The sequence below is a fragment of the Morchella sextelata genome (assembly GCF_020137385.1).
Source record: "Morchella sextelata strain SCLS chromosome Unknown scls_13, whole genome shotgun sequence".
NCBI lineage: Eukaryota > Fungi > Ascomycota > Pezizomycetes > Pezizales > Morchellaceae > Morchella > Morchella sextelata.
Window position 1 is genome coordinate 1,622,156 of NW_025408628.1, and position 19,561 is coordinate 1,641,716.

The window sequence follows — 19,561 nt, forward strand, 5'->3', positions numbered from 1 at the left end:
TGGTCCCCGGTACTACTGTGACCCCCCGCCAACTAGAGTATCCTCCTGTATTTCTCGTGAAATTCTAAATGCTGTAATAGTACCAAATTTAGTATCTCCACCCGCCCACCCGCCCCCCTCCCTCCTCCCCCCCCTGTAAAAATATGGCATTGCGACATCGGTTATGTATGGTAATTACTCATGTATAAGGGATGACTCATAGATGGAATAAGGAGGCTTAGCGCTAGGATTATGTAATCAGGGGATCACGTGGTACTAAGAACTATCTGTATATAAGGAGCAACAAACTCCCATAGTTGTCGCTGGAACTCAGCGGCGCAATAGTATCTTCTTTGCACTATAAACATATTCCTCACAAAGGTCACGTGTTCAAACCCTCCTCAAGTCGTCTATTCTCCCACACTCCAATCCACACCCCCCTCTTCAGTATGCATTTGGGCCGGCCTTTAATATATGTGAATATAGTATATTAACAGATATTGACTTCGAGCAGTCAAGATCAATTGTAAGTACACGGGCAGCCTCTCAAGTATGTCTTGGCACACTTCCTCCCCGGTGAGGTTATCGTCGTCCTGGTGCGCGCGGTGGATAGAGCTATGGCTGGCTGGTGCTAGCCTCACACCTCGAGGAGGTTGGGTTCGTATGCGGCGCGACTCATGATCAGCTAGGCTATCAAGGCCTAGTGATGCTGGCTGGCGAGCGCTGGCTCTGGGTTGGTTCGTTCTGGCTTGAGACTTACAGTGGAGTGGCCTTGCCTGGAAAAGATTGAGGTAAGTGTCTTTCTTCATACTCTGAGGTTCCTTCGACGTCGTCGCACGTCTTGGCGCCAAGCACCAATAACACGAGTGACAATCCATGATGCCGAAACAGAAATCGTCCCTGACTCAAAACGCCCTAAAAAGCCATATTAGGGCTACATACAGTACCGTAGATATTTTTTTTCGCCACCTCCAAAGTTTAATAACCCGTCGCGAGAGCCCCACTCTATTGTTCGGCGGCCGGCGGCTGAAGCGAGGTATGTAACCTAACCTAACCCATCGGAACGTTGATTAAGCGAGGTGGCTTGCCCTTCAGCTTGCCAACCCTGCGCCGGCCCTGGCGGTGGCTGTGGAGGTGCCCTATTGTGTGATCTTTTGCACTTCAGCTCTCGCGGAATGTTCTTTCCCCGTGATGCAAATAATCAGATAACCAGAGGTTATGGGCTCCATAGAGTAGGGCACGATATACAAGTCAGTCAGCTGGGTATGTAGGCATACGTACTCCACATCAAGCGCCAGGGCAACTCCTCACCTAGAGTAGGAAATGGTTCGCTTCTTCTATCCATATCCTCCAGAAGGCTTGTTTTGTTTGGCGAGAGTGAGGTTGAGTTGGGCGAGTTCCCCCCACATTGCTAGCCGAATCTCAATCTGAGACATTTCCGAGTGTTGCATGTCTGAGATTCAACCACGCGCTACCAGGGCTGCGGAATTTCAACACTTGCGAGAACCTTAATCGCTACATGTACCTAGCGCTACATGCCAAGATCGGATAACTTCATCTAGTAATATCTACGTTTAAGTAAGATGTGTGAACTTGTGTATGTACATGTGCTTGCTCTAATTAATATATGTACCTTGGACTTGAGGAGCTATATAAACCGTGTGGTTCATGGGGTACGGTGAACAACATTCGCTGTTTGTATCCAGGTATTAGCGTCGAATCAAACGTGCCGCTACAAAGTGCGGATTCTTCTCATGCACGTAGCCCTACGTATACGCCATCTAGACCCGTGCCAGACCAAGGATGTAGCTAGCACATAAGGCAGATTGATGAGTTTAATGTAGGACAGAGTAAACTGTATGCAAATATTACCTACATTAGGCCAAGTGGACCCAGTCCAAGCCACGAAGACCGCTCTATGTAGAACGTACCAGCTGAGAATCAAGCCACGAATGAAACTAAAGATACCGAAAGAGGACATCTTAAACTTCAGCACCCACTAAACCTCAACACCTACTGAAAATCTCACGATGTATCGCCCTGGTACTTGCGAGCGCTCGAGCTGAGGATGCAAGCCACAATTTTCTATCAACTCGGGACCTCCGAACGATCTGAATCAGTAGGCAGCTGTTGAAACGAAGCTATGATGTATTGAACTAAGGGCGTGACCTTAGTATATCAGGGCAATTGCGGAGGTTGAAGAATATATAAAGGTTGATATATATATCTTCTTTTGAGAATTAATCACCGACACAGACAGTAATCTCAAGTACTTCAACTCCTCCTACAACTTTCCACAACAACAATAAAACAACCCAGTTTCTCATCCTTCAACACTTTACTTCATCATGCCAGACTACTCTTGCTCCTTCGTAATCAGGAACCATACCGACGCGCCGTTGGCGTTTGTGTGGAAATCTGAGCCCGTTCACGGTCATTGGGAAGATGAAACGATTCCTGCTGCTATCGCCCCTCATAACGAAGCTATAATCAGGTTAAAGGACAACTTTGGGTGTACGTTTTCTCCTCTATTCTGATTCCAAGATGGTGCTGATAACAGGCTCTAGTCGAGGGTTCCGAGGGCTCCATTACCTTCGGTGTGAAATGGCCTTTTGCTGCTCCAGGTCCCAACATCTTGATGGGCATGAGATTGCCGTATAGCGCCAGTGAAGATTTTCCGGCTATAAGCTGGGCAAATATTGAGTACGATCCGCAGGAAATATTGGAGATTCATCAGGAGCATCCTCCACGGACCGGTGTTAATCCCATCACCGGTAAGCTTCCCTATTACAGCGAATAATAGTTAAGATGCAATATGTGAGCAATATTGATTGGGGTGTATCATTGTAGGAATTTTCAAAATCCACTATAGGGAGAACCCGTCTTTCCAAGTCAATCTCGATAGGATCAGTCTTCCTAATCCGCTTTTCCCCGTCTTGGAGGAGAATGGCCTTTGTCCCAATTTTGACATCGACCACCCCCTGTGGTCTGCAGCGGAAGCGGGGAAGGCCATCGCCGCCACAACGTGCGTGAACTCTACTCCAAAGATCAAACTGGTCGGAAAGGTCGACCCCAAGCTCGCAAAATTCGAACTCAAGATGGTTGGAGAATGCACCGACTACGGCCACGGCAGCATTTCCACGATTGAAGCCGATCTTCCGGTGGACAAGAACACTGGCGACTACGAAGTGCTGGTTCCTCTCGCTCTCAACAACACTCACCCGGGCATTGCTTGGGGCTTCCAGGGAACCATCAGCTGGAAGGTACTAATCAAGAATACTGGAAAGTCTATCCCAGTCACAACTTCCCCAATTGAAATCTATGCCGTCTCCCGTGCATTGCACAAATTCCTCGCGGTCGAAGGGATCCCACTCCATCTCCTCCGCTTTATTGTCTTGCCAACCCGGAACTGGCCGCAAGCGCCCGGTGGAGTCACAAACTATGTGGAGTATGTCGTGAAGCGCATCCACGGGGAATCTGGCTTCAAATATGACGCAGTGGCAGGGGGCACCTCATATGCATCATTGATGGATGCCGATCTCACCGACCCGGGGTCTTTCCAGCTGGCCAAGTGGCTCAAAAACCAGCAAATAACATCAAAAAAGGAAAAGGAATGCCATGTGAACTGCTTCGACCAAGCGGGTATCGTGGGGATCTGTCTGGGCTTCTTCTTTCCCGATAATTATGAAGATAGATCACAAGGACTACGGTGGTTCATGATGTTCCCGTTTGGATTTGTGGAGGGCGATCTTGTTGGTTGGGGACCGGTAAACAGCCCATTTTTTAAAGGAGATAAAGACATGATGATACTGGATGCGAAAGACCCCAAACGCACGGCCTTCAAGACGCATGTGTTCATCACATATAATGGGAAGGTCCTTGATGCCACGTGTGGGCCCAAAACAGGCACCTTAACACTCAACGAATACATTGCAACGGCCATTGATCACACCGAGGGCTTAGGTACAGACATTGACTGGTATAAGCTTAAGGGTCCTGGAACCTTCAGTGCCATTACACTCCATTCGACTATGGCAGACCAAGGTGGAAACAACGATTTCAATCAAATCTCGAGGGATAACGATGGAGATGCAGATTTTGAGGAGATCGATACGGTCATCGAGGCGGTGATTGAGGAAGTTACCGTTGGTGCGAACAAGCCAAAATTCAACTCCAAAGAGGATCTGATCACACGATTTAATGTCAATAAGCTCCTGGAAGAAATGCAGAGTACCTTTGAGGGTTCCTTCAAGATTAACGGTGATATCTACCATAGTCAAATCACCGATTTCAAGAATGGGGGTCATCATGTCTGCTGGAATCTGAACTTTACGGATACAGAAAATAAAACGCATGCTGTTAGCCTCGATATATTTATCTCCAGGCGCACGTTTACTTCCCGGTTGGCATTGAGAAGATTTATGAGGTTGAGTAACAACCCCGGCAATGCGGAGGTGAAGACAACAAAAGGTGGTGTCAAGTATCAACTTGAAGAGGGAGCTCTCTCTCGTGCTTACTGGGTTTACGGAACCCTGTGTGTTAATCTCTCCGCACACAAAGACCTTAGTCACGATGCCTTCGTGTCCGTGGTGGAGGAGCTTCAAAAGTTTTTGGGGAAGAATGATTCTTCTGATGAAACGGAGGTATCAGTGAGCAAGCCAGTTTATAACAAAGAAGAGCAAGCAAACTTGAAGGTTGGAAAAACAATGAAAGTTGGCATAAATGTTTGTACCCGCACCATTGAATAGTGAGGTTACTGATTGCTAACTATCTTTACAGGTGGAGAGGGCAGTCGAATTCAAATGGTCCTATATTTACGGGGTAAGCCTTAAAAAATGGCCCTAATGGGATGTTTGGCAGTTTAGTGATATGCTGATACTTTACCTTAGAACGTCGTTGTGGTGGGTGTCGAGAAGCCAAGCGGAGTGTCGAATACCTACACCTTTGAACTGTACGCCCGAAAGCCCGGCTTCGATAATGTAACCTTCACGTTTGTGGACGAGTTCTACAGACATAATAGCGCGAGCATGTATGTCAACGTTGAGCCGTGAGGAGATTAATGGAGGTTTGGATACCCGATTATACCAATGCGTCGAGCAGAATCGACCGAGGCGTACAGGTGTCCATTTTAGGCATTGAGTGATGGGTTTTCTTATGGTTTTGTGATGGATTCTCTTATTTCACTTCTTTGGTTCTGTTGTTTTGGATTTTGCGCTTGCTTGACCTTTTTCTTTTTTTTTCGTGATTGCGAGTGATTGCAAGTGATTGTTCTGTTGTGTTTTGTTTTAGCTATATATACGATCTTGTGAATGCAATATGATGATTACATATATACAATATTCAAGTACAAAAACCTTTACCAATTCTCACCTCGGAGTCTGTCCGGCTTATCCTGGCTCAACGGGCCTTGGCATTTACAGGTTGTGATTACTACTATATATATGAATTACAAGCCATTCACCACTTTTTAACTCCATAGTGTCATCATCTTACGAATCTCTGGTCTCTATGTTCTAATTAGGAACCGTGGCTCATTCATCGACTTCACCTTCTCAATTTGTTTTGAAACGGGGGCCAGCAAAGCTGCGGCCGGACTTATTGGTGGTGAGTTAGGGTAACCATTTGGATGTAGGTTTTTCCTCATCGATAGTTTTTTTGATTTTTTTTTAGTACATATGTAGATAAATATTTTAGTTAATTATCTTCGTTCCCTCTTCGTCATACAATTGATGAAGTAATCAGTCATTCAATCAATTCCCACTTCGTCACTTTCACGAAGTTTTGAACAATTGATAATCTGTTGAAATGAGCATGATCATCCATATATCGGATTATTCTGTAAAAATATGGCATTGCGACATCGGTTATGTATGGTAATTACTCATGTATAAGGGATGACTCATAGATGGAATAAGGAGGCTTAGCGCTAGGATTATGTAATCAGGGGATCACGTGGTACTAAGAACTATCTGTATATAAGGAGTAACAAACTCCCATAGTTGTCGCTGGAACTCAGCGGCGCAATAGTATCTTCTTTGCACTATAAACATATTCCTCACAAAGGTCACGTGTTCAAACCCTCCTCAAGTCGTCTATTCTCCCACACTCCAATTCACAGGTTATGAGCCCGGGTTCTGCCAAATAGAATCCGCACTACACCATCGCCACCTCGCTTAACTCAACAACACTTCATACAACATCATGCCTTCAGAAGGAGAATCGTCATCCAAGGCTGCTGAGATCAAACCCTCAGAGACAACAGCTACCAGTAACATTCGTCTCAAGTTTGATGGACTCCCTAAACTACAAGGGCAATCCAACTATCAAACTTGGGCGAGTGCCTGGAGGATAACATTCGACACTGTAGACTGGTGGGAAGCGTTGAGCATCGAGAACCCTGACGAGAATGACACCGAACTCAGCAAAACCGAGATAAAGAAAGCTCGTAAACAAATGCACAGCCTTCTCATCTCTGCTGTATGCGAAGAAATACAACCAACAGTCGTCTCTGCCGAAAATGCATTCTACGCATGGAAGGCGCTCAAAGACCTCTACGATCGTGTCTCACCCAACACCACGATCACCCTCCTCAGCCGCGTCCTAGACACGAAGATGCAAGAAGGCGGATCACTGACCGAGCATCTCGCGACCTTCGATGCGAACTGGAATACTCTCAAGTCCAGATGCCAAAGCGCAGACCACAAACTCGCTCAGGCTCTCCTACCCCTCACCAAATCCAACGAAGCCATGGCGGCATTCCTCCTAAGTTCGCTACCCAAATCGATGAGCAACGTCGTCGACAACATCCAAACCAAACAGGATGTTACCTACGAAGACGTACGCCAACGACTACAGAACCTGGATGAGGTAGCCCCTCAAACAGGGAACAAGGTACTCCATACCAGGAGTACTACAAGTGACAAGGAATGCACCTGGTGCAAGAAAAGGGGTCAGCCTTACAAAGGCCACGAGTACACGGAGTGCAGAAAGCTCAAAGAACAGAACAAGAACAGAAAGGGAAGGAGAAAGGACAACTCGGCATCGGTTGTAGTAAATGACTCTACAACCACTATCTGTATGGTACGCCACGACATCTCCCAACCCCTTACTTGGATCCTTGATTCTGGAGCGACCTCTCAAGTCACACCCTTCCAAGACCAACTCATCGACATCCGACCTCACACCGGCAATGTCCGAACAGTTGATGGAACCAACCATGCTGTCACCGGAATGGGAAGCGCTAGTTTCAGCTGCCACCTTCCCGATGGAAGCAGATCTTCCATACTCCTCACCGATGTGCTGTTGGTCCCAACCTTGGGAAATGTGGGATTGGTCTCAGAAACCATGCTCGACAAAAAGGGATTTAGAACGGAGTCAGGAGGAGGAAGCAAGTTGGTTACAAAAGAAAAGAAAGGAATAATTTGGGCAAAATTGGAGAAGGGACTTTGGAATGTACAAGTAGTTAGCAATACAGTTCGTTTGACCTCTTACGATGAATGGCATCAAGCGTTAGGCCACCCTGCGACACTAGAAAACTTGTATCACGACATTCAAAGGCTGCCTCCCAAACCAGAAAGTTTCCACTGCAGTCAATGTGCACTATCAAAAAGCGTACACAAGAAACCTGCACCAATTAGTACTAGATCCAAACGACCATTCGAACTAATCCACTCCGATCTATCTGGAAAGTTCAGTATACAGTCACAAGGAAAAGTTCAGTACTATATGTCCTTCATCGATGATTTCACCCGCTTCGCATGGATATACCTCCTGAAACAGAAAGAAGACGCAAAAAAGGCCATCAAGGATTACGTTACAAGGATCGAGAAACAGTATAGCACAACAATACTGAGATTCAGAACGGATGGTGGTGGTGAATACATCAACAAGGACATAACGAACTACTTCGATTCACAAGGAATAGTTCACGAACAGACTCCCCCATACACTCCTGAATCTAATGGAGTTGCAGAACGATTCAACAGGACGGTAACCACAATGGTCAGGTGCATGATCATGGACCACCCTAAGTCGTTATGGGGAGAAGCATATGCAACAGCTGTTTACCTCAAAAACAGGCTACCTCACAGTACGCTTAAGGGAAAAACCCCCTTTGAAGCCCTGAAAGGAACCAAGCCAAGTATACAACACCTTCAACCATTCGGCAAAAAATGCTATGTCCACATCCCAGAAAACTCTAGGCCAGCAGGAAGCAAACTAGCACCCCGAGCATATGAAGGAATCATAGTTGGATACTCAGACAGTAATAAAATATACCGGATCTGGATAGGTACACAACATAGGGTAATTGAAAGTCGGGACGTCACATTCCCCCCTCCTGAATCAGGGGAAGTCTCAGTGGAACTCGACTTCATCCTCAGCCTGAAACCAGAAACGGCAAATGCACCATCAGACGACGGATACGAATCAGAAGACAGGTCTGATCCAGAACCCGAGTCAAATGCAATCGAAGAGAACCGTACAGAAATGCCAGGATTGTTCCCGGAATCACCGGAACAGGTTAGACAACCACCACCGGCTACACCACACAAGGGAAAACAACCTGCCGTACCTATGGGACAACCGCGAGACCCAAGAGACAACTGGGAGAAAATTCCAGCACCAGTCGTACCATTCAAAGGCTTCAAAGGAAAACCACTTGCGTCAACGACACCCAAAGGTACACCACCACAACCTCCAAAACGATCAGATCGAATACGCCAGCGAAAAAATAGAGAAATTGAAATGGAAGTACGAAGGAAAGAGTATGATGAGAAGGTAGTAGAACAACAGAAGTTACTTACGAGTTATATCGAAGATGTGAAAGAAAATGGCCCAGGAGACAAAGCCACTGAACAAGAATTAATCGATCAATACAAAGAAGACTTCAGACGTTATAGGGCTGAGTTAGACATGGAATATCGAGACATATCCAAACTCCCCCCGAACTACCAAATACACCTCGTAACAGAACCTTCCACCTTCAATCAAGCTATGCAGAGCGACGATCAACACCTATGGAAAAAGGCGATACAGACTGAGAAAGATGCCCTTGACAAAGCCCACACCTGGGGTATTGTCAACAGACCATCCAACCGAGCAGTAGTCAAAGGAAAATGGGTATTCAAAGTGAAACACAACGCGGACGGAACAATCGAGCGGTACAAAGCAAGGTACGTTGCTAAAGGCTTCACCCAAGTACAGTACCAAGACTACGATGAGACCTTCGCCCCCGTTGCACGATATGATTCTCTACGACTCCTACTGGCACTAGCTGCACACAACGGTTGGATACGACAACAAATGGATGTCAAGTCAGCCTTCCTCTATGGTGTACTCAAGGAGGAAATCTACATGGAACTGCCTGAAGGCTACAGGCAGGACAACAAGGTTTGTAAACTTCGAAAATGCATATACGGACTAAAGCAATCACCCCGTGAATGGTATGCTTGCCTAGCAGACTCCCTTCAACGGAAAGGATTCATCCCAGCCAAATTCGACCCATGTGTCTTCATACATAAGAACCACCATCTATACATATCGGTGTATGTAGATGACATCATGATATTCGGACCCGACTCCCCATTCAGAAAAGAAATCAGACAACTACTCAAGGCAGATTTCGAATGTACGGATCTCGGTAACTCGAAGTTCATACTGGGAATAGAAATTACGGTAACCAAAACGGTATCACACTATCACAACGCGCATACATCAACAAGATCCTGGATAAATTTGGAATGAGTAACTGTAAACCAGTTGGTACACCACTCGAACCGAACCTCAACCTTCACAAAGGCGAACCGGAAGACCAAATCGAGAAACCAACTGAGTACCAATCCATAATAGGATCACTGATGTATGCGAGTATAGCTACCAGACCTGATATCACCCATGCCGTTACCGCTCTCTCCCAGTACTCCTCATGCCCAACCGAGGACCACCTACGAGCAGCCAAGCGAACTCTCCGATACCTCAACGGAACCAAAGACTGGAACCTGTTCTACCCGAAGGGAAATACTAGAACACTCGACGGATTCTCAGACAGTTCCTATGCTTCAGACCTAGATGACAGAAAATCGTTCTCAGGATACGTGTTCAGACTAGGGAAGTCAGCCATCAGCTGGAGAAGCCGGAAGCAGAAATCAGTCGCAGTCTCAACAACAGAAGCCGAATACATGGCCCTGTCACTCGCAGCTCGACAACTGGTATGGATTCGTAACGCCTTGCTCGAACTCCAACAACAATACCAGTACTTCATACACGCCGACAACACAGGTTCTATCGAACTCTGTCGGAACCCACGCATCCACGACCGGTCCAAGCACATCGACGTTCACTACCACTATACACGTGAACAACTCGAAGCCGGAACCTTCGAAATCCTCTACGTCCCTACCGAAGACAATGTCGCGGACATAATGACCAAAGGACTACCAAAACCAGCTCACCAAAAATTGTCAGAATTGATACGATGTGGCAAGTGAGGGGAAGTGTAAAAATATGGCATTGCGACATCGGTTATGTATGGTAATTACTCATGTATAAGGGATGACTCATAGATGGAATAAGGAGGCTTAGCGCTAGGATTATGTAATCAGGGGATCACGTGGTACTAAGAACTATCTGTATATAAGGAGTAACAAACTCCCATAGTTGTCGCTGGAACTCAGCGGCGCAATAGTATCTTCTTTGCACTATAAACATATTCCTCACAAAGGTCACGTGTTCAAACCCTCCTCAAGTCGTCTATTCTCCCACACTCCAATTCACATATTCGTTCTCTATTGGTTCCTCCGCAATCAAGTTCGGTCTTATCGGAGTTCTGCGGTGGGGTCGTGGGCTAGGTATCTGATCGATATATGTATATGGTAGGTACGAGAGGCCTGAGAGGGCCCGGGCCGATGTAACATCTCCAGCCAATTGCAAGGAGTGAAAGTAGAGAAGAGGCTCGTTAGTGCTTGAGCCGTCGGGTCCTGCAGCCGAGCCAATGAAAAGGCTGGTTAAAGTGGTGTGTTCTCAATGGGATGAATGGAATGAGACGTCTTGTTTGGAACAGCTCGACATTGCTGAATATTTTGGTTTAAAATCTGCCAAGACATCTGTATATGTAGGTACTTTAGTTCTCCCTAAGGGCCCATTTGGGAGCGAACGGATCAGAAAACTCCGTTTCGCAAAACCTTCATTGCCATCCGGAAAATGGTCAATTGTGATAGCGTTGTTAAATTGTGATGTAGTATACTGTTTGGCTACAGGCAGCAGTTTCATTTCTCGCTCCAATCAATTCCTGCAACAGACCCGCTTGCTACATGTATCTAGAACAATTAAGAAAAACATTTCCATAGACCCCACTAGCCGGTGTTCGTAGGAAACATTCTAATTGGATTTCCATTTTGGATTTGGACTCGGACATTGCTCAAATTAGACGATGAAAACCTTGTGATGGGGCACGTTGTAGAGAACGATAGAACTTACAATCAGAAAAAGTAGGTCAGAATTACATTTTGGAAGATGTCATTTTGAAGGGGATAACGTTGTTATTTACATTTCAACGCTGGAACGCCAAACAGAATTCAAAATCCCATAACGGCGTTGTGGTCTCCACAAACTCCGTTTCGGGGCGCTCCCGAGCGGCTAAAAGATAGTCCTGATCAGCTGAGCCTAGGCGCTTAGTCATTTAACGACATAATGGTGGTAACAGGCGGGAAGAGAGGAAACGTAGCGTAAGCGGGCATAGCATAGTTTAGTTTCTGTCTCCATCACTCTCAGTCTTGTTCATTATCAATATATCTATCAACCGTCGGTCACGTCTACGCATCTCATCGGTTGGTAATAACGATATTTCGGATAAGACTCTTGAGACAGCCTACAATGTGTCAGGTAGTATTGAACTGAGGGATCAGGAAACAGGTAATATGTGAGAAACAGGACCAAGGAAGAGATACACGTTAAGGTTGTGCGGTGTTATTTTTGTGGGAGTCTTCAAGTTGGATCACATGATCACAGCTAGTCACTCGATTTCGCCAAGCCTTTCTCTATTCCCGTGTCTTGATTGATTGATTGATTACCTCGACATTAATTGTATGCAACTCTATTCCCGTGTCAAGAATAATAATAGTCTCTCGTACTCGTATGAAACCGTGAGGTTATGGCGACGCTCAAGGAATTACCGCTGTCCTCATTTGAGCAAGTGACCGGGGAAAGCTTCCAAAGCCCAGCCCGACCGGCATGATGGGTGTACCGGGGGTGTGGACACGGGATTCGAACCTCTCGCTTTGCAGCAAGAGGCAACCAGACAGAGTCTCGTGCCAAACGTTGTAGTGGAAAAATCTATATAGGTCTATCGATCCCTCCACGCATTCAATCTCGAGCTTGGTCTCTATTTATTGAATTACAAACCTACCTAGGATTGGAACCTTGAGTGTAGCACAACAGAGATTGCTGCGGTAATTTTAGAACCCTAGGGGAGAGAACCTGCTTGTTTTACACTGACTTGAACCCCATGAAGAAACATAGCAGCATGTTGGTCGTTAAGTGGTGAATACACCCATTGGGTGTTGACCTACGAACGCTGTAGGTAAAGTGCAATTAGCTAATATAATCGGTCATTCGATCATCCAAAACTGTTGAACAGAGTAATTAATGTTGACGTGGATCCAATATTGGATTGATTGCGTGTCGTAAATCAAATCCAAATCGAATCAGTAAATCGATTTTTCAAATCACAATTTTTTAAATCATGGTGCACACTACGATTTATAGGTGAGCCATAATAATTGAAACCACTCATGTTCACTAGAACATGCAGTTGACGATGATTGGTTGATAACAGGTATAGAAATTTCTAGGTGCGGGGGGGCCCGGGTAGATGGTAAAGTTACAATGGCGGAAAATGGGGTGTGATTAGAGCAGTAGTAGTCTTGTAGTGATGCGGCTTTTATGAGCATTAAGCTTGCTCATTCGGCTCGGGTTAATTCAGTATTCATATGAATACTATAATTGCAAACAAAGGTTATTTCATGCAAATAAGCTATCCCAAAAGAACGGTATGCTCAAAAAGGCCGTACCAATACTGCTAGCTAGCTGGTCACACAATTGAGTTCTGTGACCGCGCTAGTATCAGGGTATGGTACTAGGCCAGACCTACACATGCATGTACGAGTACCTACAACCCTCGTATCTACAGTATCCGGTAGAATTATTGCGAAAGTCAGAACTAAAAGGGTGGGTTTCTTGGCCCGTGCTCACTGCAAAAATTCCTTTGAGGGCCAATGGGACTATCGGGTCACGGAAAACCCACTTTCGCATTAATTCTATCAGAATCTGTATATACATACATGTAGACTCATCCCTCAACCTCCCTCGCTTTGATTTCATCATGTCATGCCATCGATGGAATTGCCAAATTGTAATTCTCAACATACACATGTACAAGAGGAATCTTCAGAACACCTACTACTTGTATTAGTTTTCAATTGTATATCGGAGACCTGCTAGTTTCCAGACCCCTACTATGCTTTTGAATATTTTGGTATTTTAATGGTATATTAAAGGTGTACTGGTATGGCTTTTTCTAAAAACCCGCTTTTTTCTAAAAAAACAGCTTGTGACCAAAATGACCCTTTTTGAAGAACACCAGTTCTCTACTGTATGTTAAAACAAGTGCTTCTATAGAAATACATTTCTTTGAAAAGTCGGTGTCTTTGTTAATATGGTTTTACTACGTCACTTTTAAACCTGCAAAACTTGTACGGCTCTAATCACACCCGGGTTTCCCGTATTGTATCTAAAGGAAGCTATTGGAACTGCGTGCGCGTGGTAAGATGCATAATCGAGAGAAAGAGCGTATGACGTGTTCCAGGCGGTCGGCGATCGAATACCTTGGAATCGTTCCCTCATATATCAGAGATCGGTCCGGCCCATTGACGGATGGACAGGTCAAAGTGTATGTAGTAAAATGTAGTTCTGGAGTTATTCGCAAATCTCATGAACTTGGCTCGGTTCTCTGAGTAAGGGGGGAGGAAAGACATATTGGTGTATATGTATGTACAGCCACTCTGCAAAAGTGTTCGTGATTTAGTTTTAATGTCAGTGCGCAGTGTGGCGCACCCGTGAAGTTGATGTTATTAATGTTGAGATTCAAAACAACGAAAAATATATAATATAGTTCGTGACTGTATATAAAAGAAAGTAAGTCATAATCACCTCCAACATTGATTTCGGGCGCCATTGGTCACTAGGAAAGTCTTTTATTGGGGGGTTTTGATAGTCCGCCACGGTTACATATGAAGAAATGTCTCACTCCGAAATCGGAATCACGAACACTTTTGCAAAGTGGCTGTACTTAAACTGGGCCACTTATTCCTTCGCTTGTTTCATGCAACCAGATCAAATTCGACTAATGCGTACCATAACCTATACCTTTCAAATCGCCATGTATATCGCTCTCATATTCCTTACAATTAATCTTGGAGACGAGTTCTACGCAATCGAAGCCCAGATAATAATCACGCTTTGCATCGGTAATATTCTTGCTGATGGCTTCGTTCCTGATAGCCCCGAAATGAAAGGAAAACGCACCAAGATTAACTCGGCATTTGGAATTCTACTCGAAACATGCTCGGATTTTGCAATAACCATCTATATGATTTAGTTTTCTTTTGTAGGCATGGATAGAATGAAATATGATGCATGTACCATAAATGCGTTTCTTTTTGCGTCGGTCAATCTTTATGGACGGTTTCGCACGCTCTTGAAGATTACCTCTGTGTTTAACATTATCCAGACTTCGGTTTATCTCATTCTGGAGGTGGTAGTATTTGCCATTCCAAAATGTAGAGATACTTTCAGAGAACGTAGGGGTTGCGTGGTGGAGATACTTGTTCATATTGGTCAATATCTTTACCCGAACCTTGATGACTCAGAATTCTTCCTCGGGCTCCGTGGAATGCTGACGATCGGCTGGCGCTTCGCTAGCGCATTGGGTATCGAGCTTATGATCAAATGGAATAAAATTGAGGGTATCTCAAGCTTAGGATCGACTGGGCAGTTGGTACCGCTTGTAATCTCGATAACCGGGGTTGTAGTAGTAATATATGAGACCTATTTTTCGAAAAAGGAGGGCTTGGGGGGACCGGAGGGCGAACACTCAGAGCTAGCCACGAAGCATCCTGCGGTGGTTGATAGTGAAAAACAAGATATGGTGGTGGATGTGGAGAGACGTATTATTAGATAATTGTATACTCGAGTAGCCCATATGTGAGGCGGTAGCGTTATTCGTAGGATATGAATTGGAGGACATTTTATATTAGCTAGAGCAAGTACATATAGAGTTAACTTAGGGTACATGTACTTATGTATGTACATAGGTAAATAGATCTAAAACTACCACAGGTTTCTTGTCCAATGCGCGCGTTGAGCATCATCTATCTATTGTCAAAAAGCATAGAAAGAGCCTATATTGTCCAATAGTCCTTGTCATCCTCGATTGAATCTTGTAGCCATTTAATTCCACGGATCTGTTAACATTTTAACTAAGTAGGATGGGTCAGGAAATTTAGGGAGTTTCGGTCATGAAATATCACTCGGACCAATGATGGTGAACGGCCAGCACAATTACACGAAATCCCTGATTAGAGAGACCGGTCGCGATAAACAGTAAATATGAATAAGAAGAAGCGTTAATTCAATGTAGTTATTTCCATTGAGGTTGGGACGGACCCTGCTGCTGATACCGGAAAAACATGGTACACTTCACTTGCGGGCTGACATGTTGCGATGTGAACTATATATAGCATACAGAACGGCCATGAGAAAAAGAAGGTACTTGTAGTACCGCACCCCCAAGCTCTTCCCGACGCTTCCCCTTAGCTGTGGTACAAACCGAACCTTATTGACAACTGACGACCCAACCTCAATGGAAATGACAGTATATATCCTCCCGGTAAAGGTTAATCATGACATGCTTTTGATTAGACCCAATTTAAATTTTGCCAAAACACCTTTTACATAAAAAACTCGCTAGCAATCTATATAAACCACTATTACATAATCAAAAACGAAGTTCTCCTCTTGATACATGACTTTTCTTTATTATCGCTCATCCAATGTACTCGTCCAACTTCTCCACCTATCCATTTCAATACCCCCACCCACTTCTAACCCCTCATCTCGATATACGCCCACATGCCTCCCACCCTCAAAGGGCCCATATCCATATCGATTCCCTCTCTTCCTGAGCTCGCGCCCTCTCTCACTTGGATTTGCGCCCTGTACGTTGGCACACTCTTCCTTCGCGTTGCTCCGGTATAAATGAGCCCACACTCCAACCAGCTTACTAGGCATCTGCCCCTTAACTCCCCTCTCCTTCCCATATAGTAGTGTCATTGTCACCACTGCCCATGCGAGGATAATAATAGACACGACGAACCAGTGTGTGCTCACATATACTCTATCAACCAGCCCCTTGTCCCTAGTTCCAGAGGTGGAGATGAGAGTGGAATCGTAGAGGCGAAGATTGATAGCAAAGAGCCGCGAGTAGACTTTCGAAAAAGCCGCTGGGGCAAGCGTCGAGTTCGGAAGGTGCGAAAGTGTTGGGGAGGCAAGGTCCGGAGAGATTGATAACATGAGGTAACTGAACCAAGCGATATAGTTGTTGGTTCTCGTATTATTAATGGCAGCTTCGATTATTGTTGTGAAGCTCTTACTGAGGCCCTGAGTGCCTCTGGCATATAATTCCTTTATCTGGTCCTGGTCATAATCATTGACAGGATTTAGTTTGAGTATTTGGCCATCTTTCACTGTAACGGTAACATTTTTTACTTCCTCCACTGCGCTGCAGTTCATCACCACCGATTTAAAATCATTAACCCATGGAACAGTTCTATTTTGTGGTTCCGGATCCATCGGCCTCTCTACCCAGATGGGGAAAAAGTAATCTGAGCAGTTTGTCGTACGGACTATTGAGTCACCCGTCGGATTATTCCATGCGTAGCGAAGATAATCAGTTGTGGAGGCCCCGCATGGATCGTGGATGTAGACATGATTCCAGTCGCCCAAATCCATGGTACTGCATGTAGGTGCCTCGTAGCTCATGTTGAGCCCGGAAGGTACACAAGAATAGGATATCCTGTCAGCGGAGACATGAGAGCAGGACACTGACACGCCTATAGCCTGTGTTGGGTACTCTTCTTGCATACCATTTGCGCCCCGCGCGAACGGGGGAAGGACAACATAGTACTCGTTTGTTGTCCATGTTTGCGGGAGTGAGCCTCCGAGGTTTTTATCGAACAGGTAATACATTTCGTTTCCAGTAGCGTTGAAGTCGCCAATAACCTTCAGGGAATATGGTGTGACTACGCTTGCTGCGGAGGCGTAATAGAGACCCACAAGAGCAACTGCCAGTACATTACTGAGGAGTATTGAAAGGGTCAGAGAGGCAAGGATGTAATTTCCGGAGCGTAGAGAGCGTATAAGTTGGAAGTGAGGTGGGGATTTGTCATAGTCAATTGTGACTGATCGAGATGCATAGGCTCTTCCGCGTGTAAGTGCACGGTATGGAGCGATCATTGCGTGAGAGGCGCCTAGAGTAACGAGGACCGGCTCTATAGCCATACCAACCGCAAGAGGGAGATAACTGAATAAAAACTTGTACGCGAAGGAGTTGATCGAGCCGGGCATGGGGATACCTAGAGTTCATGGGCGTACACTCGTTAGTTCTTGAGCAATAGAAAGATCCCTCGAAGGAGTTCGTTTTACCATCATGAGTTCGAGCGTAGGAGAATGTAGCAATAAGGATTAAAGTAACCAGAATAAAGCAAGTGAGGAACGAAACACCAGGGACCATGCGCAATGCCCAGGGCTTTTGGTTATAAGCAGGAGGGAAGTATGTTTCTTCGGGTGGAGGAAGTGATTTCTTGGAGGACCTCCCATCTCCACCCCCGAAAACTCTTATTCGCGGACCTTCTCCAGGCACAAGCTCAAGCTTATATCTTTCGTCGCCACCATCCAGAACCTCTTGTACCTTTCTTGGTGAATGAAACTCTGAGTTTTCCATCTTCCTGCACAGCTCAGGGCTGTGATACAAAAGCCTGAGTGCTGCTGCAATGCTGTTTGGTTCGCCATCGAGGTTACAAGGTCTTCGCCTTAAGACCACCACCATGATTGCTACCAGTACCATCGTAAGAGCGAGCCCCGCAAGTGTGCCCTGTGCCCATGCCTTGTTCACTCCAAACCCCCTTGTGGCTACTTTCCTTGTCACCGGTATACTTACCGTGTCGTTTTGAAGTACCAATTCAGTACTAACCGCAACCGAAAATAACATCTTGAGCGCACCTTCATAAGTCTCTATCAACGTTTCTTTGTCCAGCATCTTGTCCAACGTTTTGTTATTCTTCTCCGAATATAACGAAAACCCTGAAAGAGAATACTTATTTTTCATATAAACGCTGCTACTGCTCCCATTGGACCTTACGTAGAATGTATCCCACCCCTCTGGTCTAGATCCAAATCTCTGCTTCAATTGATTGTCGACATCTGGCGGCTGCACCGGTTTGTAGCCAAATCCCACGAGATCCGCTTTTACGGGTTCTCTGAATCGTGCGCTGGAGGGTGCATCCACTGTCCCATTTAAGCTTCTCTCAAAGCTCCCAAACATCGGGATTTCTTTCCGTTCGCCCTTCCTCTCGACACTCTCAATATCAATATTCCCCGAAGGCATTGTTATATTCGCTATGACATCTTGCCGCCAGTACTTTGTGTTACAAAACACCGCGTTTATCTCCTGTGGCAGCGTGTATCTTGTTGAGTTGCTAGTACTTAAGCCTTTAGGAAGACCTCCACCGCGTGCCCACGCAAACATATAACGACCAAGGCGGAGCTGATACGCTATACTGGTCCATGGCGTTATGAATTCAGTGTATTCATTGCAATATGCCATCTCGTAATCCTTCAACCTTCCATCAAACCAGGAGTCCAGGTCACAGAATCTCACAACTTCTTTTCCGTCCGCACTAGTGATATTCACGCCAACGTTCCTGTCCCCAGTATACCCTATCCTCACTCTTCCGGCAGCCTCACACTCCAGAGTCGCTTCGAAAAGCTCAGTATTGACGATCCATAACTCCTTCCCCCACTTTCCACGCCCACGAGTTTGTCCTATTGGAGCCAATGCATACTCATTTGTCGTAAACGGGGGGAGGGAGCCACTCATCCATGCTGCGTCAAAGGCGGAATAGGTGAATTTGGTGCTCAATGTAGTATCGGTGTTATTTGTAATCCCATACCGAACTGCCGTCCCTTGAAGCGATTCTTCCAGAACTTTCTCTTCGAATATACCTGATATTAGTGGGACGACGACAAGATTCGTGATGAGTAGTACCGACGAGGAGAGCACAACTGCCCAGTGACTATATCCTTTCACTTAGCCCATCTTGTATAGTTCACGACAATTTCATGGTTTGACACTCACCGTCGTCGCCACGCGTCCAGAGGAACTAGCAGTGCAAAGGTGTACGGATACTCGATAGCCATACTCTCCCTAGCAGTGACACCGCCGGGTTTACTGAGTTGAAAATAGGGCTCC

At 45.6% G+C, this 19,561-nt stretch overlaps 3 protein-coding genes across 3 annotated transcripts; 2 read left to right on the top strand and 1 right to left on the bottom strand.

The window, feature by feature from the left end:
* Positions 1 to 685: 685 nt before the first annotated feature.
* H6S33_002845 (uncharacterized protein) lies at positions 686 to 1,410 on the top strand (the record flags this gene model as incomplete). Its single annotated transcript, XM_044834226.1, has 5 exons — positions 686 to 712; positions 765 to 770; positions 871 to 1,015; positions 1,075 to 1,229; positions 1,300 to 1,410. The coding sequence occupies 5 exons, from the start codon at positions 686 to 688 to the stop codon at positions 1,408 to 1,410; spliced, it is 444 nt and encodes a 147-aa protein (XP_044693006.1).
* Positions 1,411 to 2,327: 917 nt separating this feature from the next.
* H6S33_002846 (uncharacterized protein) lies at positions 2,328 to 5,030 on the top strand (the record flags this gene model as incomplete). Its single annotated transcript, XM_044834227.1, has 5 exons — positions 2,328 to 2,493; positions 2,547 to 2,753; positions 2,830 to 4,703; positions 4,759 to 4,800; positions 4,869 to 5,030. 5 exons carry the CDS (start codon positions 2,328 to 2,330, stop codon positions 5,028 to 5,030), a joined length of 2,451 nt encoding a protein of 816 aa, XP_044693007.1.
* An 11,041-nt stretch (positions 5,031 to 16,071) lies between these two features.
* On the bottom strand, positions 16,072 to 19,509 carry H6S33_002847 (uncharacterized protein; the record flags this gene model as incomplete). The annotated part of the gene is made up of 3 exons (XM_044834228.1): positions 16,072 to 17,666; positions 17,737 to 19,385; positions 19,448 to 19,509. The coding sequence occupies 3 exons, from the start codon at positions 19,507 to 19,509 to the stop codon at positions 16,072 to 16,074; spliced, it is 3,306 nt and encodes a 1,101-aa protein (XP_044693008.1).
* Positions 19,510 to 19,561: the final 52 nt, after the last annotated feature.